Source organism: Coloeus monedula, assembly GCF_965178545.1.
Source record: "Coloeus monedula genome assembly, chromosome: 4".
NCBI classification, from domain to species: Eukaryota; Metazoa; Chordata; class Aves; order Passeriformes; family Corvidae; genus Coloeus; species Coloeus monedula.
This window is the reverse complement of record NC_138784.1, coordinates 66,403,574-66,430,566: the sequence shown is the minus strand read 5'-3', so window position 1 is coordinate 66,430,566 and position 26,993 is coordinate 66,403,574. Positions and strand designations below refer to the sequence as shown.

Genomic DNA, 26,993 nt, shown 5'->3' with positions numbered 1-26,993 from the left:
ACACAAATAATTTTATCTAGACTGTGTCTTGAAACACTTTTTTTCCCCCTAAAATGGAATAATTTTTTTGTTCTCTTTTCAATTGTAGTAGTTAACTATGATGGCCTTCTCCGAGTAGCAAACCTGTTTATTTTGGGAAATGAGAAATGCAACCAATATTTCAAAGGGAAGATCACTGTGAATGAGTCTGAAATCTGTGCTGTGGCTGAAACCATAGGTGCTGGGCCTTGTGAGGTAAATATCACATTTCCTAATACATTTTTAGGACCCTGGCTATTTCTTTCCCAAAAAATAAATTACTGGAGGTTTTTATAATTATTCTCACTGCACTAAACATTTGCATTGGAAAATGATTTGTGTTGCAAGTGTTCTAGTTTATGTCAGAGTACAGAAATTGCTTCAATTTCACTGTGCTACAACATATTGAAAGATTAATGTGAATCTTAAATATACTCATACAACTAAAACACTTCACTAGACTGAGACAAATTTGTATTCTGTATAATAAGGACTAAGCTGAGCTCTGTGGTAGCAATAGTTGTGTGTTTTGATTGAGTAGAAAGAAAGCTGGAGCAAATTCACCTTACTTAGATGAGGTATTGCATGCAAAGTACATAACAGTCAGGACTCAACAGTTGATAAAGTTAGGAAGGAAGGAGAAAGATCCAAAAATATACTGAGGTTTTTATCAGTCAGAAGGCTGAAGCTTTTTGGTCTCTGTAGTCTAGCCTGAGAAACATATTGGTGAGGACATGAGAACTACTTCACTGATCATATGGTTTGATACAGTTGTTTTGCTTAGCACTAGTTTTGATGATGGAGAAAAGACATATGAGGAGAAAAACTGTAAATAATTTATTACAGGAAGATATAATCCTTTTTTTTTTTTTTTTTTTGGTGGAAAATCTGACTGAGGATATCTAGAAGGAGGGAAGTCATGAACATTATTAAGTATTTATTACCTGGAATAGAATTGTTGATTTCCTAATACCAATATTAACCATGTAGTGAAATTTCCCTACCCAAGGGTACTACCAAACCATGGGGAACAGAGGTCATCTTCATAAAGCTGAGGCTTCTTCCATTTGTTATTAATATTCCATGGGATCATTTTTGGTTGCAAAGTATTTTCTTCAAAATAAAATACTTAATTGTAAATGAGGTCTTAGACTTGTCAAGGCTTATAAATGAAACATCTGCGTGTAAATCTGCTGGGGATTCTGCACTTTGTTTTTCCCTGCAAGAAGAAATGGACTGAATTAATATTAGCAATCAGTCTTAATCACTGAGCAGTTTCCTGCTCCCTACGTTCTCCTTTGAAGTTACTTTCCTCAGCAGAGGACAGGCAGAAGAACAAAATCAGATTGGCAGGTGAAACTCCACTCCTGAAAGTGTTTTATGAGCCTCTCTGATGGTGCTGACATAGTTCATTGTTCATGTGGGAACTAGTCTGCCGTCAGTCAGAAAAAATCCCAAACCAAATAAAGGTCAAGCATTGTTGTTTCTCTGGTGATCCAGAGAGAATGCAATGCTAATTGTGAGCTTTCATTTTTTGAAACAATGAGTCACTATCTGATATGAGCATTTGCTGTCTAGTTTTGCAGTGGGTTTACTGGGTCCAGTCTACCTTTAGCCTGGGTGGAAACTGCAGTACCTATGCTCAAGTCCCAGATCTATGCGATAGTATCTAATTCTGATCTCAGTAGGTCATACTTCAAATTTTCATAGAATGCATGAACTGGTGTATAAGTGTCTGATTCATTCAGAATAAAAAAAAAAAAATGTTTTAACAACTTATTCTCAAAATAATGCCTAAAAAATATTACCCTTTATTATGTTTGTTATCCTCCCCTGCCTATTAGTACATCTAGATTCTCATCCTAGGGCCTTGCAAGATGATTGACTGAAAGAAAAATACTAACCTGACTTTTTCAGTAGTCTTTGATGCAAAGCCTGTGATCATAACAAAGATATTTATCAGTCAACTCACATTCTGCTCATCTGGTTTATATTTACATAAACAAATATTAGACTTGCAGGTAGCTGAAAGAGGTGAATAAAATCTGGTAGTCTGAAGTCACTAGAATCACATGTAAAGATGGACCACAGAGCTTAATTTGCATGAAAAGGAACAAAATATCAGAGGCCAACTTTGTCATTGGTTCTCATAAGTTCTGGTTATGAAAAAGATATTGGAAATTGGTGTATGTCCTGTGTCAAGAAAAACACTATTGCCTGTGTGCACCCTGTCATTGCCAAAATAAACCAATCAGTAGTAGACAGGTGGGAGCTGTGTCTTGAAGCATTTTGAGAAGTGACATTCATTGTGTTCATTTTTTCCTAGCGAGATTATGGTGGTCCCTTGGTTTGTGAACAAAACAGGCTGAAGATAGTAATTGGTGTCATTGTTCCTGGCCGTGGATGTGCCATTCAAAATCGTCCTGGGATTTTTGTTCGAGTCTCATATTATTCCCGGTGGATACACAAGATTATGATGACCTACAGAAAACCCTGAAAAACTCAACAACTTCCACTGAAAGATTTTGGACAGCATGTAATTGATGTGTAATGTAAAGATCAGCAATTTTTTAAGTACTTGATAGTCAAGTTTGTTGAGCTTCTTTTAATATTTATGGGTGTTTTTGGTGTTTTTGTCTATCAGTGTTGTTTTATAAATGTTGGAGTGACTTACAGTATATGCAAGTATGATGACATATCTCCTGAAGATACTTGAATGGATAAACAATTTTGCAAAGACATTATTACTGGATGATAAATGGTTTTGTAGAAATAGATCATATGACCTCTTTTATGCTGCTCTTCAGACTATATTAGAAGGAGAAACAAATTATAGTTCTACTTAACACATCTTATTCTTTCTATGAGCCATATATTTCTCTTCATATATGACAAAAGCCCTACTGAGAGATATATGCATCTGTCAAGGACAGCATTTATGATCATATTTCTCTTTCCCCCTTATAAGAGGTCAAAGATTTCAGTATTTTATTAAAAAATAATATCTTTAGTAAGTAACCTTTTCATTTTTGATGGACTTTGACAAGCCTGCCATAAGCAGAGTTCTCATAGAAGTCACTACCACTTTCTTTTACACAGTGCTTACAGACTAGTTCTGTACTTGGTTCCTTCACTGTATATGTGGTCCTGTAATAGATATCTCAAACCCCATTTGTGTTAGCAAAATATTGATCATTTTGACCCAGAAATAACTGTGGATTTACAATGCTAAAGATAGTTTGAAAAAGTAATCCTGATTAGCTATTGGAAGACTTTAGGCATTAAAAGAAATTTAAATCAAATATGCTCAAATCTTTCTAAACAGAAAAGTATTTAAAATTCTCTGGTTCTAGTTATTTCATGAAACTCTGCATTTACAGCAGGAAAAAGAACAGTTAAATCTGGCACCTGGCTGAGAGACTTAAGACTGGGAAAAGTAAGTTATACATTAATAGCTGAGAACTTCAATAAAATCTTAACTAGATTTGGATAAAATTCTTTCTTTTGTATAATTCCTTTCAGGATAATAAAACAATTGCAGAGATTGATATGATCTTTTATTTAATATGGACAACATCACCAATAGTTTTGTTGCTTGTTTCCTGCCTTTGTATAGGACAACCATTTTCCTTTATGCTGACAGGGAAAGAAAAAAAAAAAAAAATCATCATCTGTGAAAAGTGCTTGTTCTCCTGTAGGCACTTAGTTTTATGTCTGGAAGTATTGTACAAATATGTTGTTATAGGTGGCACTGATTACCCTTTAGTTTCTGGAAAATTGATACAACATATATCCAATCGTTAGTTTTACTACTGTACATGTAATTGCATAAATAACAGCACTGTTACTTCACTTGTGACTGTGTAAATTGAAAATGTTTCCAGCAGCATTTCGTCTGTGTATCACACCTAACTGCACAGCCACGAGGCTGACACCATGGTGTATATGTACAAAAGGACATTTCACACAGAAGATGCAGGGTTGAATTCTGTCCTGTCAGAAGGCAACCACTCCAGGGGAGCTGTCTTGGGAGACAGGCCTCATCTTGACTCACCAAATTTTCTTCAGTAGTGCACTTTGACTTCAATGGGACTCACACATTCTTACATTTCCTGGTGAGCTGGGATGAGGTTCAGCCCATGCTTAAGTGTCTTGGCTTGCTGATATTTGTGTCACATATCCAGTGGATTCTACTGGCACATAGGAAGAAGTCTTTCAGCAAGCAGAGCTTCTGAAATTCCTCCTGATGTAAATAGTCTCTTCGGACAAGATATGACCTCTCTGTACAGCAGATTCAAGGTTGTGGATGCTACACAGACAGTCTGTCTCAATCTATTCTGGCCACCTCTGAAGGTTTTATGCTCCCTTTGACCTCTCTTAATCACAAGGCCTAAAGAGAGCAGAATTTAGCCTGTTGTATTTACACTTAATTATTGTCATGTAGGTGAAGAGTGTATTCGTACTAAGTATATACTGACCATATCTTATTGAAAGGATTACATTTTTGAGAGAGACTTTTAAAAAACTCCAAGTGAGTTTTGTTCTCAGCCACAACTAGAATGTGGATAAAACATACAATTCCATGTTCACTCTTTGTAATCTAAGAATTGTTATGTGCTCACTGTATTATATTTGCAGGAATTTTGTTATGTCTAGCTAAAAAAATCGAATCCTAAAATATTTTAGTTATAAGCTTCTGCTGTGCAGAAGACTGTGATTTTTATATATATATATCACACACACACACATATATATATATATATGATAAAAATACTGTTTTTTGTTAGACAATGTGTAAGGATTTTTACCTGTTTGTTCTGGGCAGTGCCTCAGTAAAATAAATTGCGCAGAGTTGATGCTCCAGAACTTAACAAGTTTGTATGCACTTGCTTACGGGGTAATTATGCTCTCCCTATCTCAGAATGGAGGGCACCTGAGATCCTGAAGAGCAAGGGAAAAGAATAATGATATGTGGTAATGAATCTGTACTTCATTTATTCCTGTGAATATTTCTTGTTGGTACCAATGGTACCGTACCAGGCAATTGTTATAACTACAGGACTCTCTTAAGAAAGGAAACTCTATAGATATTTTTTCACTATTCTAATATTTTTTCTCTCTGCTATAACAAGGGAACCTGAACTACATCTAAATTGCTGAAAAGCCTCTTACTAACTTCAGTGGGATCTGAACTTTACTTCGTAAATGTGATTTTAATCAGGTTAGAATAAAGGGTACAGAACTTAAATTCTAATTTAAGGACATTCTTAAACTCTGTTTAATTTCATTCTCATTCTTCTTGCTGTAACTAATCCTTGATCTCTGAAAGGTGTAATGTCTGGATATAAAATCTTGGAATTAAAACCTAAGAGCTGATTTTGTGCAACTGAAGTTAGTTTAACTTAATTACTGTTTTCTTTGGGCATTGGAACTGGCTTCTTCCTTTTATTAAAGAAAACATTTCTCCCTTAAAAAAGTTTTTTCCCTTATCTCTTTTTCTCTCACAAACCTCATGACCCTCAGAGAACAATGTAGCTCTCATTGGGAATGTACTGGTCTAGATTTTTGCTGCTACTGCTGAAATCTTCTTTAGTTTAAGATTAAAATTCTCTGAGGCATTCTGCAATCCCTTGCTGCAGGTAATGCCAATATACCTGACAGAGCTACTCACTTGAGTTAGAGCTTTTCAAACGAGGGTCCAAATATAATTCTAGGGGTCAAAATCTACTCAGGCAAAATGTCCCTTGAATTCAGTGAATGTGATTGTCAAAAGAGCAGGGCCTAAGAGTTGTTCAGTGCTTTTCCACATGTATCCTTGTACACAGATTCTCAGCTCCAAGGCAACTTCAGCAGGAGTTGAGGCTTTGTCATCATCCTTCTGGAAAGCTGGTTGTAAACCAGCGGACACCCATGGAGACTGGGTGAAACCTATTGGATTGGTTGCTTACCCTTGTCTCCTTATCAATTTTTTTCTTCCTCCCTCATGTGCACTGGTATATTACTGTTTTTGAATGTTGGGGCTGCTGGCAGGAAGTGACACGGCTTTTCACCCTAAAATTTTCCAGTGTTCCTTTTTAAATGCACACTTGGGCATTTATGTATGGTGTTTTGTTGCATGGGATCTAACTTCAGGGAGCTGCCTGTGGAATTTAGTGTATGATAAAAGTATTTTTTCTTATTTAAGTGGGAAAAATAATGCTCCCATTAAGTACAACTTGCTGAATGCCTAATGAAAAGGGAACACTGTGGTTATAACTTGTAATACAAATCTTCTGTAATTAACGACATCTTCATTAGTTAATAAAGTTGGTATTTTTGTAACCTTGTTTACTCTTATTATTCTTAATAAAGTATTTTATAAAAAACAACAACTTAATTAGTGTTACATTTCTTATTGGAAGAAGGTCAGAACCCCACAGCGAGTTTCCCAGTTTCAATTCCAGGGAGGGATTTTAATGTGCAGAGTAAGGAGGACTAGTGTTTATAGATCCTCATGTGTCCAATTGCAGAATTGAAAATAAAATGAAAGAAAGAGCCAAATACATGGTGATCTTGTTGAGACTTCCCAAGACCTTTCTGACTGATTTCTGCACTGAGAATGGTCTAAGCATATTATAATGAGAGTGTATTTGCAGTGGAAAGGATGTACTCAAGCTAAACATAAATATTTTCCAAGAGTTTTTAGTTCCTTGCAATTTCAGTATGAGAGGCTTGGAATTTTACTTATTTATATAAATATACTTTACACTTCTGGAAAGGGGTCCCCTCTCAGTATCACTTAGTACTACTGATGGTACAAAAGATGATGCAAAGAAGAGCAATAACTTGCAACAAACCTTGAGGCTGCTGCTACACTCAATACCACAACCAGCCAGCAGCTACTAGAAAAGGAAACAGGCAACACTCTTACTAGCCCCACCAGATCAGTGCCAAGTATTATCAAACTTGTATAACATCAGAGCATTCTGGTGAGCTCAAAAAAGGGACAGTAAGTTCATTATTTCTTTGTCATTATCCCGCTGAAATTTCAAAATTGTAAGAATTTCTGGTTAACTGTGATTTTGATGATTTAAATATATATTCGCTCCAGCTACATCAGCAGTGAATACTTTTTCAAACAGACTCATATGCAGAGTGTTTGAAGTCTGATGCTGAGTTTTCCATGGCAAACATCACTTTCTTTTTGTTAGTTTTCCAGAAAGAGGGTTTTGCAATTGATTAATGAAATCAATGGATTTTATCAGAAACTCGTGAAATCAGTGAGAAGCTTGCAATAACTTCAACCATGCAGGAATGCTTCCAAAGTTATAAAAATCCATAAATAGTCTGTATGTCAAAACAACACTTTGCTGTAGCTTTACATTCAGTTTTCAGTATGTTCAGGTGACCTGTCTGTCTTCTGGGAGCCATGAGAAGGAACATCTTGTACAGCAATTTGCACCACAAAAATCTCTAAAGAGATACTGCCTTCATATTACATTCTGTCATGGCTTTATCTTTTGTAGCTGCAGGAACACTGTAATCTGCAGATGATAAATGATGGAAACCCACATTGATGCTCACTGCTTGCATTCTGCTCTGTGTTATTTAACAAGCCTCATGTAAACAGAGCAGGCTATTTAGTAGGGCTCAGTTGTGTTTCTATTCTGCCTTCAAAAGCACCGATTTCTGGACAGCTATGTTCCAATAAAACCCACGTGCAATAAATAGGAAAGAAAACAGCTGGGAGGAAAAAGGCAGATCATAAAAAGATTAATAACAAAATAAGCCCTAAAATAAAAAGATTTTTTTTCATGTTGTCTCAGTTTTTAGAACATGGGATATATGGCATGAAAAGCTGCAATATAATAGTTTAATAACTAACTCTACTTCACTTTGTTGAGAACACTTGGGAAGATGCAATGACTTCTCCATATGGTCACAAAAGATATAGGACAAGTGTCTGAGATCCTGATTCTACTTGATTGAAATTACTGTCAAAACACTGTTTTAAAACACTATTTAGCCCAATCTAGGGCTAATGGATATGTCCTAAATCTTCCTTCTGAACCCCTTGGACCTTATCATGAGATTGTTTCAGATCCTGACTTAAGGACGCACTCAGTGTGTGTTCCAGATGGTTAACGAGGGGCAGAGGAGAAAGTATGCATTTTATTTCAGAGCTGGGCATCAAAGTTCAGACTATTAAATTTGCTAAGAGTCTGATTGAAGATGAGAATTGGTTCATTTACTTACTATTTAAATATTGCTCAGTATATAACAAAAATGACAATAATTTTATTATCATTATAAATTATGAAGAAGAACAGTTTTAAAATCCATGATTAATGCAGTTGCTAGTAATGTAGCTTTTATATACAAAAGAATAAATTCTTCAGGAAAAAACTCCCCATCAAAGAAAAATGAATGTACCACTTCAGAGTCCATGAGGTGTTGTTTGCTTGCTATATCTCAAGTTTCGTCTGCTGAAGTTAGTGTTGACCTCAATTGGTCAACACTATATATGTAAATTGAATATACTCTACTTGGAGAAAAAATATACTGAGGACAGTGCAATTCACAGCAATTTATCAAAAATGAGGCAAGAAATACAACATTAGAGGTATACACTGGATTAGATGAGGCTAGAGTAAAACACAAATAAGGATATAGTCCTCTGACTGAGAGAAGTTTTGCCTTCAGCAATACGTGAGTTTATAGTATTTAATTCAGTTCGTATTCTACTGACTAAAAAAATTCCAGATGGTTTTCTTTTCTTGAGCATTAATGTCAGCATTATACACACAATGAGCAAATATGCATTTACATCAACATTGCTATTACAAGCCATGTCAACCACAGTCTCATGTCTTGGGCATAAATATGCCATCTGCTGTTCAGCCTTGTGTTTAACAGTGCTCTAACTTCACAGAGCAGTTACAAAACTGCCATCACACAACTCCTTCTTTTTTTTAAAATTTACTTTTTTAAAATGTTTTTTTATTTACTTTTATTAAAAGAAATCTCAAAAAATTTGCTGTTCACAGCAGTGTAAGTTGTGGAAGATTTGCATTAAGCATTCACTTGAAAGTCTCTGCTTTCCATTTCTGTGCATCCTCACAAGGCAGATGAGTCCCAATTATTGCCTGATCCTGTAATTCTTTGAAGTCTGTGTTTCTGTTGGCAAAGTCCCCACATAGCTTCATTTTTTTTTCTGTTGTATATATTCAGAAGAAGTCTTCAGAATACCTTTAGCATACCATCTAGAATACCATTGCAGCCCAGCCTTCAGCTATGCACCCTGATGTTCCCATCATGCCATCAAGTACATTAGCTCATGGAAAGGAATATTCTAGTGGGCTAGATGGTTTCTACACCTCGCACATCAGCAAGGACTGGGGAGGTGCTCCACAGCCATCTATACCAAATCAGCCATATATTGCCACAGGTTTGTTGTGGCTGAGCACTAGAAGAACACAAATTACACATGGACACAAAAACAAGTGCACACCACACTCAGCCAAATGCACATAGAGGCCTTCACAGTAGTATCGAACTGACTAATTAACAAATTCTCAGTCTACACACAAGCTTCAGGAAAAGGGTTACAACCTGGGTGTTTCCCCGTCCTTGTGCTGTGATAACTCAAGTGCCTTAGTACAGGACAGTGTGAGAAGAGAGGTTGTCCTACCAGCAGCACTTATCTCACTTCCAAACTAACCAAGAATAACAAGGGGAAACTTAATGGTGACAGCCAGGGGCATGAATTTTTGATATCCTGATTTGGCACATTTGTGATGACAAACATTTGCAGAGTAAGCCTGAGCTGGAATAAAATCTTATGTACCTCTTATCCTGTGGTCATGTTCTGGATTAGCTGGATCCAAGCCAATCCACTCAGTAGTGACTGCATGTTTGCATATGTCTTTGTGTGTGTGTGTGCCTGCCAATGTGTGCAGTTATACGTTTATCTATTCTTCCTGGCACAATGTACAAGCTCAGGATTTCTGTTTATTGTCTTGGAAGCAGACAAAGTAGACTTGGCTAGTTTTCATCTGTGTTCTAGTTTGTACACATCTATATAACTATAACCTGCACATGAAAGCCCCAAAAGTTAGAAATTAAAAAGTTCAGCCTGCGCCCTTAAGATGCTCAAACGTTTTAGGGAATCAGTGCTAAACACTTGCATCTACTCTGCTAATGGAAAGAGTGCTTGGGACTTTGGAGATCCTTCTAGATGGTTTCTTTTTCCTTTTATTTCACTTTAATTTTTGGTAGGTATCACCAGAGGCTAGCCTTAATTTTTAAGCTGTCTTAAAAGCAAATATTCTTCCTGTAGAAACCTGCTTCCTTAATGAAGCTCTTTCTGGGCTGTTATCCTAATTTGGTTAGGGGTCTCTTCTAAAGCTCTTTTTTCCCAGGCTGACTTCTCACTTTATTTTACTTTTTATTTTAGCAGAGACACCAGGCTGTATTTGCAAGCGCTGTGTTTTTTAATCCCCTCTGATGTCACTTAGTGTTAGCAACTTTTTAGTTCATATAATTCCCTAACACTAATCCCTGAGCATTAATTCCTTCAGCTTTCTATGTGTGTAAGTTTTTAAAGCCCTACCTTCCTGCCTGGTTTATACACAAGCTTGGAAAATAAAAGGAGAAAAAAAAGAGGCTTTTCCGTTTTCTTTAACTGGCCTTTGCATTAATGCTGCTAAATTTTCTTATCAGTACTTTTTCCCATCACAACATGCAGATCTTACCAAATCAGTCTGCAGGAACATGTCAGTTTTATTGGTATGTTTGACAGAGACCAGGCTGGTTTCCAACTGAAATCCATTTGTTTTCCCTCCAGCATGCTTGCTTACCTCCCCAGGCTCACACTCTGTGTGGCTTCCTCCAAAGAGGTATTGCCCTGCCTGCTTGGGTATGTATTGTGCATTGCCTTTCAAAATTGGCAGCAGAGTTTCCTATCTTTCCCAATTTGCCCTGAGGAATGTGGACTTTTCTTCCCATTTCCCTGTCAAATTTTTCAGGAGAGTAAAATACTCCTTTACCTTTAAAGCAATTTCCAACTAAATGCAGGGAGCAATCTGCGAAGCTGATGTGATCTTGGAACGCCAAACTTAGAGGGAAACACCTCACTTGAGCATAAAACAAAACCCCTGGATATGCTTCCCTGTTAAAAATTTAAATATAGTCTTGGCATTCCCATATTCCTCTGAATGGTTATTTCAGAGACTTAAGAAGAGTTTCTGAATTTGTTTCTTGGACCGGACGTGGTGAGACAGGGGTGTTTGCACAGGCTATTGCACAGTGATCCAAGGCACTCCTCAGCCCTGCTGACAGACAAGGTCTCCAATTCTCTTTCTTCTCTACTGGGTTTTGTTGCTTATTTTCTTGTTTGTCTTGTTTGTTTGTCTGGTACTTTATTATTCTATTTTAATGCTGACAGGAAGAAAATAAACAGGGAAGAGTAGGGCTGGTGGAAGTGTTGTGTTTGAACTGTCTTCTGGGTAAGATTTATGGTCTGCTAAGGACAGCTTTTTGGAAAGTTCTCTTCAATCCTCTCTTGGCCGTTTTTTTGGCCTCCTTTGCTGTCTGAAGACACTTCACTTTCTCTGCTTGGAAAGTGCTTTGCTCATTATCTTCTCTGTAAGGGTGGAAGTGATGAAGTCACTTTGTGTCTCTCCCCCCTTTCCCCCGCCCCACACTGCTATCTGTGTCCCTCGGTGCCGATTCAGCAACAGCACGGAGCACTCACTGCAGGACCCTTTCCTTCTGCAAAATCCTGACTGAGGCGATACTTGAGCAAACTTTATTGGAGAACTAAATACAGCAAAGGCACAGGGTAGAGTGGCATTTCTACACTTGCCTCACTCTTTCCAGAGACCATGTCTGTAAAGACAACTATGGTGTGTGAGAGTAGACAAAGAAAACTGACTCTGCGAAAGAGAAAAATTGCTAGAAAAGACTATTGCTCATACAGAAGGCTTTTGATAGCTCTTCAAGATGGGCTACACGGGCACATGAATAGTGAATAGATGCCTGGCCTGAAAGTGAGACATTCTGCAGAGACAAATGAAAAGGTTAGGGGCTACCCTCGGGGAATTTTAGGTGTGAGACAGCAGCACAATAATTTTAGGCCCCAGCCTACAGGAGTGGCCACTGAGGAGCATAGGGACCACAGAGCTTCTGACCACAACTCATGAGCCATATTGTTCTCAGGTCTCTTTCTTTGAAAGATAAATCTAAGAGAAGAAATTCAACTTTGAGGGAAAAATTTCAGCAAGCTCTGCTGAAAAAGCTCAGCAGCATGCCACTGACTTCCCTGAGATCAGTCCTTTGCACATGGAGCTGGTTTGGTTTGGTTTGCTTTTTCTGTTTGCTATGGGCAAATGGAAAAAGTGGCCTGAACCAGTTTATGTCTGTATCTGAATTTAGCCATTCTTTTGAATCCAGCTCAGAAGATGAAGATCAAGGGAAGAAAAGTTTTTTTAAAAAATGATATTTTTCAGGCCACATACTTCCTATCATTTTCCCAATTTCACACGTTCATTAAAAGAAGAAATGTACTCAAAACAAACCGAGCCCTCCAAGTGAGAACATATAGTGATTTCATTCAAAAATGCTTCTTTTAGGGCACAGAGTCTATAAAAACCACACCAAGAGAATAATGTACTCTGTGGTCATTTGTTAGTAAAGCTGACAGGAAATCAAAACTGAAACGATTATTCTGTAACTGCCAACTTGCTGTAATGGAAGCCAGGGGAAATATATTTATCTGTTTACTTGACTAAGAAGAAAGAAACCAAAACATATTTTCCTCCAATAGTAAAAGGAGATTAGACTGCTGCTAGTCACTTGTGTGCTAGACTTCCCTCCGGGCCTTTCCTAATGTTTTGTCTCACATTCAAAACAAATAAAATATGAGCTCTGAGGAAAAGAAAACATTTCACAGATTATAGAAACTAAAAAGATCTTTATGTACCTAACATTTCACCTTATAGCCTAAAGGATATTGCCCAACACTACACATTATTGAGAATCATAATTTTGTAGAATTTTTTTGGAAACAGAGATTTCATGCCTGTCATGTGGTACAATATTGCATCTGCAAAGGAGGACAGGCCATTTAGAATATGACTCAATAGGCTTGCTTTTCCCTCCAAAATTAATTTTTATTGCACTGAAATAAATAACATGGTCTGCCACCTTTCTTAAGACTTGATAATCTTAAAAGTCTTCTTCTCTCAAAACAATTCCTGGCTTCTTGTAATGGATGACAGATCAATTGAATCATAGTATGCAGGCTACTACCATCTGATACTAAATGTGATCTCTATAGTTAGATCTCAGTAAGAAACAGTTTCATGATGATGTGAAGAATAAAAATAACATGAATTATTCCAAGGTCAGGCTCAGCAGTGGATTTTGTCATTGTTACATGGCTCTGATGATACAGAGCTGCCATAAATGTCTTCAATTAATGTATTTACAGAACTTTTCCACTGCCATGTAGCAGTCAAAACCAGATGGCACATTTTATCAAAGATATTTCATTTGATTAATTCTTCTGTCTGGGCAGATGCAGTGCAGTCTGTCAAACCATGAAGATAAATAAAAAATTAAGATGTTTTTCCTAGAGACTGCTAGTTGGGTAAAGCTTGGATAGCTGTAAGAGGGCAAAAATCAAATGGATTTTTTTTTCCTAACCATGGATATTTATCCTAACAGGGTATCTTTGATGTGAATTTTAACATAACTCTTTTTAGTGTAGTTGCATGAGGGAAAGCAGTCAGTTTATAGTGTGCAAAATAGTTCCACCAGATAAATAACACATTAGTTTTTGCCCAAGTTTAAAAACCCACAGCAGGAACCATCATATTTGTAGCAAGAGACAAATCTGCACATGTTACCACCACATATCACATCAACATGTTTTGCTGTGGTTTTGTAGGCTTTTCAAATTCTGTCATAATGTTCAAAGTGCTGAGAAAGAATCTCTTGCATAGACATTATTACTAAGCACTGAATATACCTATAGAAAATCAGTGAGAATATGTAGACTGTAACTTATGGTTTATTTAGCACCACAATAGGAACGTAAATAGACTATGCTGTAACAAAGCACTTAGGTCCTCATTTGGGATCATAATTAAACATATGTTTAACTTCAAGCATAAACTTAAGACCCATTGACAAGTGCCTGCCTTCGAAGATGCAAATAATCCAGTGAATTTATAAAGCTTTGTGACTGGCTGATTGTGGGCAAGGACTTGAGTAAAGGGATGGGATTTGTTTATACAGTGCCTAAGACAGGAACACCATAAACATAAAAAAGGCTTCCAAAACTGACATTAAAAATGTTAATGGTTGCCTTTAATTCCTCTTCTCTTTTCAAAATAGAACTTAAAATTTCATTCAAAGGCTCAACAATGGCAACTATATGGGAGAGAACACATTGAAATTTATTTCTGATTAACCACAGTTTGTGTGACTCCTGTGAAAATAGATACGGTGTCATGGTTTAGTCTTCAGAGTCTTATTAAATGCCTTGTTACATGTCTTCATGCAGTTGAAAGGTGATGCAGGGAACATTTTAATATGGTTGCATTTTAATGGCATTCCATCCAATTACTTCAGAATCTGTGGGGAGTACCTATAATGGGCCTGTGCTCTGGAGCTGAATTTGGATTTTATATCTCTGCAGCATCTGTATTGCTTGTCTAGACACATCTCTTAGGATTCCGAATTACAAATGACAGATTGTATACCAGGCCTGACATTTATGTGATTGAATACAGAGATATATTTATACATGATGATAACTGTATCTGATACGTGCTTCATCTAAGATCAGAATGAAGCCCAAAACATTCAGGAGTGGCAGGGTCAAAACCCCTTTATGATTACATTAGAGAATACAATACATCTGTGTATGTGCAAAAGCACCACATCTTTGCTTTCCAAACTTTTTTTTCTATAAATTAAACTTCCATCCTCAGAAGGAATTCTGAAGATTAAAGAAGACTCAAAAATATTCTTGAAAAGTGTCCTACAAATAACTAAGTCACGTGAATTATTTGATCAAGCCAACTGAATTATGTTCAAGAAGTTATGCAAAGTCATTTAGCAAAACTCAATTCCTCATTTCTACAAACCAGGCAATTGATTTGAGATTAGCATGGAAGATTTGTGGACTAAAGCAAAATGCTAATGACAAATGAGGATTCACATGGAAGACCTTGAAAACATGCTCCTCTCTAGAGGAAGAAAAAGTTCTGAAATAGTTCTTTGCAATCAATATATGCATCAATTTCATTATCATTAATCTTTTATTCCTTTTAATGAATAAACTAGAATTTATTTGATTTGTGTTCATTTTTTGTCTCTGCCTCTGACTTTTCAAGAGTTACCTTATCTTTGAGTGTCTGTTGAGACCCTGAGTGCATTCAGGGGCCCAAATATCCCTGCCAGTCCCTGGCACTGTCCCCATCTGGCTCATAGCTCAGGACCCCACTCCAGTCCCTGGAACTGTCAGCTCTTGTCCCATGGAGGTTGTAGGATTATTTCTCCACCTGTCCTGGCTCATCCCAGCATCAGCCTATCCTCAATCCCACTGAGGTTCCTGATATCCAGGCCTGGGGCTGCCCCATCTGTCCCACTGCCTGCTCTGCCCTGCTCTGGCTGCCCTGACAACCCTGTCCCCTCACCCAGGGAACCACCAGCCCTCCCAGCACCATGATAACATTTATTCTTATTTTTAAATAATTATAACACCTTTTTTTTTTTCTTTTTCCCATTTTTTTACCAAAGCAAGAAAAAAGCTTCTGATGCTCTTTTCCGCTGTGGTCAAAATTTTGAAGTCTGTGAAGAGGAGTGTCAACCTGAATTACTTCGTATGGTATGAAAGATCCTCCACATTTCCCCCCCCCCATTTAGTAACTAAAAAAAAAAAAATCCATTTTTTTCAAGTGATAATTTTTAACTTCTAAAGGACAGACTTTGTTTCAAAATGGAAATCAAAGGCTGCTCATTAGAAAGTGTCGGGGAAAAAATGTTGCTTGTAGATAGAATGTTTTATTTTAAAAATGCTCTCCTTTTACAGTTACCTTTAATCTTAATTCAGACACAATTTAAACTAATTCTAATAAAAACACTTCCTTTGTTGGTTTCATGATCCACAGGTAGGGTTTGAGATGTTCTGCATAAATTCTCATCAGGCTGAACAAAGACACTGGACATGTGGCAGGGAACACTTATATTTTATTATATAGTTGTCATAACTCACTATATAGCCCACTATTTAGACTGAAAAGATGTTGGTTAACAAGCCCTTAAATTCTTACAATACACTTCCAGAGGAGTGGAGGTGAACAAGCCCTTAATTAAGAACACTTCAATAAGTTCTCAACTCCCACAATAAACTCCTCAAAAGCTGCTGGCTCACAAGCCACAACACACCAATATTCAAGGGCGCTGGCTAGCAAGCCACAACACCCTGCCACAATGTACCCATTCCCATAATAAAGTCCACTGTGGAGTGTGGGGGAGCATGTGGTAGCTGCACTTTGCCCAGGCAAAGCAGGGGAAGAAAACAAAGAATATGAGGAGTCCTTAGGTCCCGCATTGGCTGCACCATGTGGATGGTCGGGAGCTGGGGTTGCAAGAACAAAGAAAGAAAAAGAGAGGAAAAAGACAGAGAGAAAGAGAGCCAAAAAAAAGAAAGAGAAAAAACAGAGCGAAGGGGCCCAATCTGCTCCCTTTTATAGTTAACCTGGTGCTGACCTCTTATGTAAGTCAGAATTTTCATGCATTTTGTTCCTGCGCTCACAGCCAGCCCTTCTCCAAGGAGTGAGGTGGGGGGAAGTGGACTCAGCTCCTGTCTACAGGAGCAATAAGTTGGATCAGAGCAGCGCTGCCCCACCTCCACAGGACCCTCTCCTCTGATCACACCCTTCCTGTACCAATACTCAATGTTTGACACAAAACATGCTTAGGTCTAGTCCTTTACAGTTGAACATCAGTGTTGAGTTCAATGACACAGTTTTGTTGCATCTTTATTATGATTAATGCTTCAAAATGCTCTACAACAGTCTGTTTCTTTCTGCTGAGTCCTTACAATATAAAAAGGTAACTGGCAGATATTTGCTTTCATTTTACTACTAAAGACGAAGGTGATTCCATGCTTCAGAGATTTGTCAAGTTTTTCCTAGCTACTAGGTAGTTATTCCTAGTGACTTACATCAAAAATTTTGAGTAGAACATGAGAAACAAGAGAAAACTGGTGCAGTTTTCAAAGGCAGCGGATGTGAACATAAGGACCCCCAAATCCCTTGCATGTGTAAAAACACAACAAGCTTTGTCTTTGTGTTTCTTTGTATTTCCTGAAGAAATTTTTACAAATTTGGGATTTATTTACTAGGTGTGAATTTTTTGCATTTAACTGTAATAAACTGTATATCACAGTCACTGATATAAACATACATATATATAAAAAAGAAACCTACCTTTTCTCCACCTTAGAAATTATCAGGTATGAAGAAAATAATTTAAAGTATGTTTAAGAGAAAAGCAAATCACTGCTTATTTTATTTTTATTTTCTTCTTTCACTCTGAAAGTGACTACAACCCCATCTATTTGATATTAATTTGATATTGATGTTAAAAATTATGATAGATATTTCCAGATCCTGTAGGATTTTAATTTCATATCAGGCTATTCTTGCACATTGATTTTCATAATATTTTCCTTATTGTCTAAGTAACTAAAAATGATAGTATCTGTATCCACCCCAAGATGAAATACACACATTTTTTACAGCCATTATGTACAAAACTCTGGTACATGAAGTAATATATCCAAGTTGAATCAAAATCGTAAGGGAAACTTTAAAGAGGTAAAATGCAACCAACATTGAAAGTTGGCAAAGACATTATACAGTTTAACACAAGCTGTTCCTCTCTAATATCATAGTGACAGTTTCATATAAATGACATTTCGTGAGTAATAAAATGACAAATACATCATTAAAATTAGAGACAGATTGCTAAATGGATTAGACTGCAAGTGTCTTGGTTTTTTTCCTTATTCTTCCACATGCATATTTCATCTTGCTGAAAAACTATATGCCAATGTTGTCCATATTGCCAGATCTTAAAATGAGTTTTTAAATTCATTCAGTTCTACCATGAAACAGCTCTTTGAAGAGAGGAAATTCAGCATTGATTTTTTTAGTATCCTTAAAAAAAACACTCCCAAAATCTTGGATGTATGAAGTGCCAGGCACACACACAAGGCCTTGTGCATGTATCAAGTAATTGCAGGACAATGAAAGGGCCTCTTTTTTTACATTATTTTTCAAAAATAAAATCTAGTTTAGGGCTCAGATTAGAGTATCAAAGGCTGTTGTAAAGCTTGCTCTCAAAGTGTATAAATAATTAATACATTTGGGGTCTAGAAGAGGAACCAGTCAAAACATATTCACACAGGCAAATAGTATACACTATAATAGGAAGAAAACCAAATAAAATTGACTCCTTTCATAAAGAGGCTAAGGGGCTGGAAATATATATATATATTTAAAAAATTAAAGAGTTATCTGGGACATCTAACATAAAGAGAGGTAAGCAGAGTTTTATAACAGGCTGTCAGAAACCTATAGTAAAAAAATACAATTTTCTTTGGGTTTTGGGCTCATTAAGATTATTTACTGTAATATTCATTACAGAATAACTTAGGAGCAGTTTCCTAGTCTTATTTAAGTCTTTCAGGAGTCAACTGATTTTAGGGTCTATTTTCGTATGTCCTTGCATTGTAGACTTGAACTACTTATCAAGTGTGGCTATAGTATGTCTGTAGCCCATGAAATTACAATAAACAAGATGATGTTCTGGTAATAGAGGAAGTAAAGTTTGATTTCCTATGGTTGTTTCTCTTTTAAATATCTTTCTCTGTAGTAACACCAATCTGTCTTGCTGAACAATATGGAGCAGTTATGAGAGTGGTCCAGAGCTCTGCATGTGTTGAAACATAATTTTTTGGAGACTCCTACCCTTGATTAGGGTGAGTTTGATCAGAGGATTCAAAAGTTGTTAAAGAAAAACAGACCAGCAGATACCTGAACAGTGTGGGTTGCCCACAAGCCAGCAATGCACCATCACAGCAAAGCAGGCCAGCAGCTTCCCATGCTGAAAGGACAAACATGTTTCTTGGAGCATCTGACCTAGGAGGAGAAACTGAGGGAGCTGGGACTGTGCATATGTGATTCTGTATTCCTATCTCGTTAGGAAACTCATCTAAACACGTATATATGAAATCATCAAAATATCTGTGCAGCTGGTTCTTGTTTCTTCATTCTCATTGAAAAAGTAATTTTGCTTATTGAAGGCTACTCACACATCCTGAAAACCCCACCACTTGTAGAAAGAGAGAGCATTTGAAAGGAAAAAAACTTGACAGAGAACTCTGGATTTGTTAGAAGTACCATACATTTCTCTCACAGTGATTTGTTAGCCAAACTCCTCTTTTACGATAACGCTAAAATATCTTTTACTGGGCAAACCAGTGGGCAAACCAGTGGGCAACTGGTTTTTTTTACTGGGCAAACCAGTGGGCAACTTAACAGACAACCTTCTTAACAGTGCTCCAGTGGAAACCAGCAGGGAGTCATTTTAGAATTACTGAACACAAGATAAAGGAAACAAATAATCTATTTTTCTTTTCTACTTTTTCTCCTGCAAAACCTGCAGAATTTATAAATTCTGATAGTAATTGCAGCCTGTAGGAGTAATCTTAACTTTAACTTGGCACTCTTTCATGAATTTGCAAGCTATTAAAAAAGAAGTGGAGATTCCACCAAATTGACCATTAAGAAGTATGTACATCTGATACAAATCAGGTCTATTAGTGGCTTGGTAGTTTCCACTTTTTGTTCAAGAACTGTGGAAATGAAAAATTGGTAGACAAGGCCAAGGCATATTGTCTATAATAATCTTCAGGATTGCACTGGTCTTGGATCTAGCTGTAAGAAACTGTGCAAAACTGGCTTCATGCCAAGGCACAAGTGAGAGAAATAGTACTGAAAAATATTAAAGGGCCTGGAAGGTACTGAATTACTCCAGTGAAGGACTAAGGGCCCTTGGCTTCAGCTAAAGCAAAGACCCATACAGAATGAGCACCTCACTCTGTGAAATAATCTTGTGATTAAGCACGTGCTATTGTCTCCTCTCCTGAAATGAGTGTGTGCACATTAACATCTGTAAATGTCAGACAAGTGATGTGCTGTATTGAGCAGTCTCACTTTAAACCTGTCTAATGCATGTCCTGTCTTAGTAAAGATACAGATGCTTTCTGTGGTCCTATAAAAATGTGCATTTTAATGATAAATGGGGCAGTTTATAGTTCCAATTACTCTTGTCTCCTTTGAAGCAGGAAAACTGGCAATCCCTTATCTAGAGTTTAGCAGGTTGAGATAAACCTCGATAGCAAAAAGTATCTGGATTGTCAGAGCTTTTAGCTACAGTAAACTGCTTAAACTAAAAGCAGCTGTTGGTCAAAAAGGAACAATACCCATTCATTTGTAAGATCTTCTGTGGCTGGGATACTATTAATGAGTTTTTTCTTCAGACAAGAGTCTAAGTTACACATGCAGACAGTCAGGCACAAACGTGCGCATACAGTGATATAAAACACGTAGAGTTTGAAGAAATCTTGTTTGGCTAACACACAGTAGTCACTTGGAAGAAATAATCTCTGGAGATCCCTGTGTTCAGAAAACTACGGTTTGGTTCCAACAATACAACAATGAGATTTCACTCACAGTTATGAAAATGTTATTGTTGCCTCTACAGATCTATTATTCCCATTTAATGTCTGGAATAGTAAAATTATCCTCACTGAAAAATCCTATTCTGTCTGCTTCTTATTTGTTCTTAAGTATATTGGAATTACATGGACAGTGTTGTCTTCTATCATGTCTTCTGAATCATTACCAATGTATTTCATCCTATTACATAAGACAATGATTCTGACTCCTTCTGGGTTTTGTACTACATTTCTTCCAAGCTTCTATAAAGTTTTCTGGTGTAAATTTAAATCTGTGTTTTAGTTAATATTGCAAACAGGAAAAGATACTAATTCAACTTGTAGCATATCTTCAGTGTGCTCACTTTTTTTATAAAACACTGTTCAGCAATCTTAGAAGTCTTCATGGACCTATTCAGTCAAGAATGAAGTCACTTGTAGTTATGAATTATGTCCCCCAGTTCTCTTAAAATGTCTATATTATGCACCTGTTTTCCCAAACCAATCTCCTGATAATATGAAATCCCAAATCTACAAAACCAAAGCTATAACTGACAAACAGTGGCAACAGTACAAGAGGTAAAAACTTACATCAGTTAAAAACTTCCCCTCTGTCTGCAAAAGTCTCAGTTCTGCTTGATTTTTCTGTGGTTTCTGTGCTCTTCTAACTTCTACTAACTTCTGCACTCAACTCTCAATCAGCTCTGCTGTGATTACAGCATATTTTCCCTTAAAAACCTGTTTGGACAGTCATGAAACTCATCCCCTGTTCAGACTGTACTTCCAACAGCCTACACTGATACTTGACTTTGCAACGACAGGGACTCCTTTCTGAAATTTATGTATTCATTCACTATTGGCTGTGAGATAGGGGTGAGCATCTAGTGGGAAAGTCTAGGCTGGCAAAGGAGAGAGTTTGGGTTATTGTAGGTAATCTCCATGCATCTTATCCCCACACGTCTACCAGTGGGTCATCATAACTATGCAGAAGCACAATTTTCCTTCTGGTTCATTTCTGTGAAGGCATCACTACCCAGATGAAGTTTGAATCCCTGCATTACACTCTGAAATTGAAGCCTAAATAAATCATTTCTTCTGACAGAGAGAGTGGAATTGGCAGCCCATGGAAAGTTGAGGATTAGCCTTACCCTTTTCTTCATATTTTTGCATGAATTCAGACTTAGTTGATTCCCATTTTCATATGCATATACATATGACATTGATATGACATGGCTTATGCTGGGACTTGGCAGGTTGATCCACAGTTGTGGACTTCCCTCCCAGACAAGGACCTTGAACCTCTCCTGCGAACCAAAGACCCGAGCTCCTTCTGTCAGGATTTCTTGTGTAATACTATAAAATAGTGGGATCTAGTCCATTCAGTTTAGGCCCTGGTACCTTGCCAGTTTGAAAAGTCTGGTCCCAGAAAAGGGAAGAAAGATTATTTGAGCTTCTCTAAGGTAACTGGCTGCATTCCTTTAACAGTTTTGAAGAGAAAAAAACACTTCTGAGACCTGCAGATGGAATTTCAGGCTACTGAAATCGAATGTCTGCTCTGTGACCTGTAACTTAGGCACCACAAGAGAATAATCCTAAATCTAAGGTACATGCTTATCTTTTTTACTTTAATACAGTAAAATAACAGTAATGTTCATCCTCTCCAATCACTTGGGATTCACTCTACTGCTTTCCTCTGAGCAGAAATTGAATCTCCAAATCTGAAAAGTGAGTAAGATTTCAAATGTGTAGGACTCCAGGATCTGCTCAGGATGTAACCATATAGCCCAACAGAGTGCTTTCCTCCCTGAGACCATGGTCTGCTGACCTGAGTCACTGTGCAGGCACTGACCTGGACCAGTCAATGAGAATAGGAAATGTACCCAATCTACATGCAGGTACCCGTCCTCTATCAAAATTTGCTTCAATTATGACAACATAAAACTTTCTGGGTTTCTCCAAAACTTTTAGACAGAGGTGTGGTATGGTTGGTCATAAACTGGATGCTAAAGAAAAGTTTTAGGCAGTATTTAAAAGGCTGCCATCTCATCAGAAGAAGTACTTGTGATCAATCTGAGAACTGCTTCTTCTTTCTCATCAGAATTTTGTTATTGGTAGATACAGCAATTATTTTTAATTAGGTGCAAATGATGAGTAGAGGTGCATCAAACCACGTTACTGAGATTTCTGGATTTTATACATTCCCTACCTCAATGAAATTATTTATTTCACCCTGTTCCATAGTTCTCTGTTTGCCAATGAAGTAAGACATCCTTGTGTATCAAGATTGCCAAGGGACTGAACCCAAATTTTTAAAATATGGGTAAAAAGTGTAAGGGGTAGAAAAAGACAGAAAAGTCAGATAGACTTCTAACATAAATATGGATTACAATACTGTGTTATAAAACTTTATTTTCAGTGTTTGTATTACTATAATGCCAGATATTTTGATCCTGCCAGAGCCAATCAGATTTGATAAGAACATTAACTTGGCTTGGAGCCAGGAAATAGGTGTAAACATCAGACCTCATTAGATTTTCCTGAACTGTATTGAAATTGAGGTTTATTTCATGCCATGCGTAATTAGACAGTTATTGTAATTATTCCAATTTGTTTCACATCAAGACTTTTGCACTGCACCCTTTTAAGATGAGAACTGAAATCTTCTATGCCCCAAGGCAGATCAAAAAAAATTTGTCATGTCCTATCCATCTACAGGACAATCAACATTTGTGTCTGTCCTCCAATAACAGCCAACTCCTGATGCCTTTCAGAATGGTAGAATTTCATCACAACAGAGAGTGCCTGTAGATGACGTGTGTATGAGAAAGGAAGATTCTGCATTTTTTAAAGGGTCATTTAAACCCACAATAATTAATTAATTTCTAAACTACTTTGTAGACTGAGTCCATCTTGAAGTATCTTATGAAAAATGATTCTGCAGAACTGAGTGACTGACTGGATTGAATGATTTGGGCGTAAATTATTTCATTACAGTTGAAAGCTTTTTCCATCTGCTGTCCTTGCATGCACAGCCTGTTTCTAGAAGCATTTTTGACAGATTTAAGCTGACTGGGTTTATGTATTAAATTCATTTGTACACAGCAGGGTACAGCATCTACAGGCAGCTTCAGAACTCTGAGGCCAGTGGATCAAGAAGTAATATATTTTTTTTTCCCAAATAAAACCAGATAAGCTGAGGAAAGGCATATATGTTGGAAAAGAGGATGTAATTTTTTTTCATTTGTGCTGCTTTTTAGTACAAATTCTTATGTTTGCAGTTTATCTTGTGCTCTTTAGGGAATTCTAGACAAAAAATCTGCTTTTTACCAGGTTTTGACTACTATGATCTGTCTGCACAAAACTTTTCACCTTAGTCTCATAAGACCCTTTGCCCCTTCAGTCATTCAAAACATTTAACCCTGCAATTGTTGGAGAAACATTTTATCTTTTGGGGTCATCAGATATTTTATTTCCTGTTGCCTTTGTTGGAAATATCCTGAAGAGTTTTTTTTCCAACAGCTATGTTGTTCTAACATTTGAAATAATTTTCAATTTAAGTATGTTGTTTCTTTAAAAAGTTATCATAGATCTGCACAAGATTTTCATTTTATTGTCATATTCTATACACCTTATACTGTATGGAAATTCATTGAATAGTAAAGGACAAGTAGTACCTCTGGAACTTAGTGCAAGGGAATACAATTTTCCTGAAAATTATAAAATGGGATATTACATGATTACCTCCTCTCAATTAATGATGAGCACACTATATAATTCTCTTTGAGCCTGTACTATTTACTAATTTTTACTTAATTTAGTAACAAAACTGATTGTACTATAAATATTCTGTATGCCTTGCTGATACATATTTGTCTATTTGGGGAGAGGGTACTGGTCTTTTCACAGTAGTATATTAAGATTATCCACAAAATAGTGTAGAATAGTTTCTGACTAAGAGGAACACAAGATTTTTGAGAAGGGATTAGAGGAAAAAAAAACAAGCATAAAGGTAGCAATGCTTGACCAGATTTATGTAGTTGCTTCTTATGGCCATTCGTTATGATAATGTGATACTAATTTTCATTAGAGGAACTCATCAGCAGTCTTGAGGTTTTAGAAGCTGCATACCAGCAAGTATACTTTCTAAGATTAACCTGTTGAATGAGATGCTAGGACCACATTTTAATTCTTAAAGAGATTTTAAACTCATACGCAAAGTCAGGCTTCATGGTCTATTTTTAATAAAATTGTTCTGTCGAAGCATTCTATCAAAATACTCTAAATGGTTGCTCTGGCTGGGAGATACTTTCTCTGAATTAATATCCTTCTGAAATCAGAGCAGTACTAGCATGATTGGAAAGAGCAGAAGATGAGATTCCAGAACTATTTCCGCACCGCTCCAATCCTGAGAATACACACAGCTCCATGGAAATTTAGACACCATGAGACTTCAGTGGTTCAGGGAAATGTTTTCTGGTGCAGAAGTAACAGTGGGTGCAACTGCAGCTAAACATTGTTCCATGCTTGGTATTGTCATAGGAAAATGTGTAAAAGCAGGGCTAGATCAAAAGCGAGTATGCTACAAGTAGAAAGAGAAGTGCACATATCACATAGCGCTGCTACGAGGCTTTTGGATTGTGGTACAGGCTACACTGACCAGCCAAAACATCCTCTCTCTTTCCCGTAGAGTAGGACACCTGTTAACATCCTGATAGCACAGTGGGGCCCCATGTGCTCCCTAGAATATTGTTTCCTCTGCTGTGCTCACTCTGTCCACCAATGAAACAAAGAAAAGCTCATTCGTACCTTATCACTGGGTCCTGTCATTTTCTCAGCTTTCTCTTTTTGCATTTGATAATGAGGCACAACCTGCCTCCAAATCACCTTTTGCTCATGCAAACTTTATTGCCAATACATCTCACAGCCTTCACCACCAGTTTTGATACCCAAACAACACCATGAGGCAGAGAAAAGAAATTTGGAAAACAGATAAAACAAAAGCGCGGGTCACAGTTAATCACAAATTTCATGAGCGTGAGATCTGTAGAAGTGTGAAGCATCAGGCTAAGAGGAATCACAGAAGCTCCACATTCAGGGGAGAATATATCACTTCAAATGATATTATTCTGTGAGAATGAGAGGAGCATATGAACCAATAGGTTTTGTTCTGATAATTCATGATGTCTTCAGTTCATAACAAGACTTGAGGACAATAATGGCAGTAGTCTTTCATTACAGCTCTGTTGATTATACAAAAAAAATAAAAAGCCAAAAGCATTGTCCTTTTCATGATACACTTGTCTAGTACTTTTGTCTATGATTAAGTATATTTAGAAGGAAAACTGTATTGAATTGGGTGGCCAACATGTCTTCAGAAATTAGAAACAAAGTCGTGCAAACCAGAATTGGAAAGTCACCACAGCAGATTATCCCTTGCAAAAATAAACTATTACTGCTTTGTCCCAGTGTTCCTCCCTGAGTATCAGAACATGATATGAACTTTCTTCAGTGAAGATCCACCATGTCTCCAGGAGAAAAATGAATAAACTGATGATCCATTTGTCACTAACTCTAGATAACAAAGACACAAGAGCTGATTTGAAAGGAAAAGTCTGATTCCACAGTCTTTATTTTAAATCCATTCTATTGGGGGGGTTTGGGGGTGGGTTTGTTTGGGTTTTTTGATTGTTGTTTGTTTGGGGTTTTTTTGCTTTCTATTTTTTGGTTTTTGTTTTGTTGGTTTTTTTTTTTTGTGAAATGTCTTATAATGTGGACTTAAAAAACTGCAGGCAAAGGAATTTTTGTATATTTTCATTTCTCCTCTTTTTTTTTGACACTGTAAGTCTTCTCACAGAGCTGCTACAAAGGGTAGTAACAAGACACTCAGTGGCAACCGAAGTAAAAAGCACATCTGCCCCAAAATATGTACTTTCTATCCACAAATCTGTCCATTTTTTCAGTCAGTACTAATGTGACATTGTCAATTCCATTAAAAAAGCTTGCTTTTGCCATGCAAATAATGATTAGACTTTCATTACATTTAAAACATGTTTTCACACGTTTCTTCAGCCTTCAGGGCAAAACACCCTCACCTACTTCTTGGCTTACTCTTCATTCATTTTGTGAAAACTAAACTAGCTTGAGTAAAAACTGGAAGACAAGAAAAAATCTGTCTCCCTTTTTGCCCTCTCTTCAA

The 26,993-nt window shown here is 37.0% G+C and overlaps 1 protein-coding gene across 1 annotated transcript in view; it reads left to right on the top strand.

Annotated features, from left to right (window-relative positions):
• The window catches only part of HGF (hepatocyte growth factor), a gene marked incomplete at both ends in the record, with an annotated part of 53,563 nt that extends 51,048 nt beyond the window's left edge, over positions 1 to 2,515 (top strand). The window contains 2 exons of the mRNA XM_082280213.1: positions 89 to 234; positions 2,345 to 2,515. Of these exons, the coding sequence (XP_082136339.1) occupies positions 89 to 234; positions 2,345 to 2,515 (317 nt within the window). The remainder of the gene's footprint in view (positions 1 to 88; positions 235 to 2,344) is intronic.
• Between the last annotated feature and the right edge of the window lie 24,478 nt (positions 2,516 to 26,993).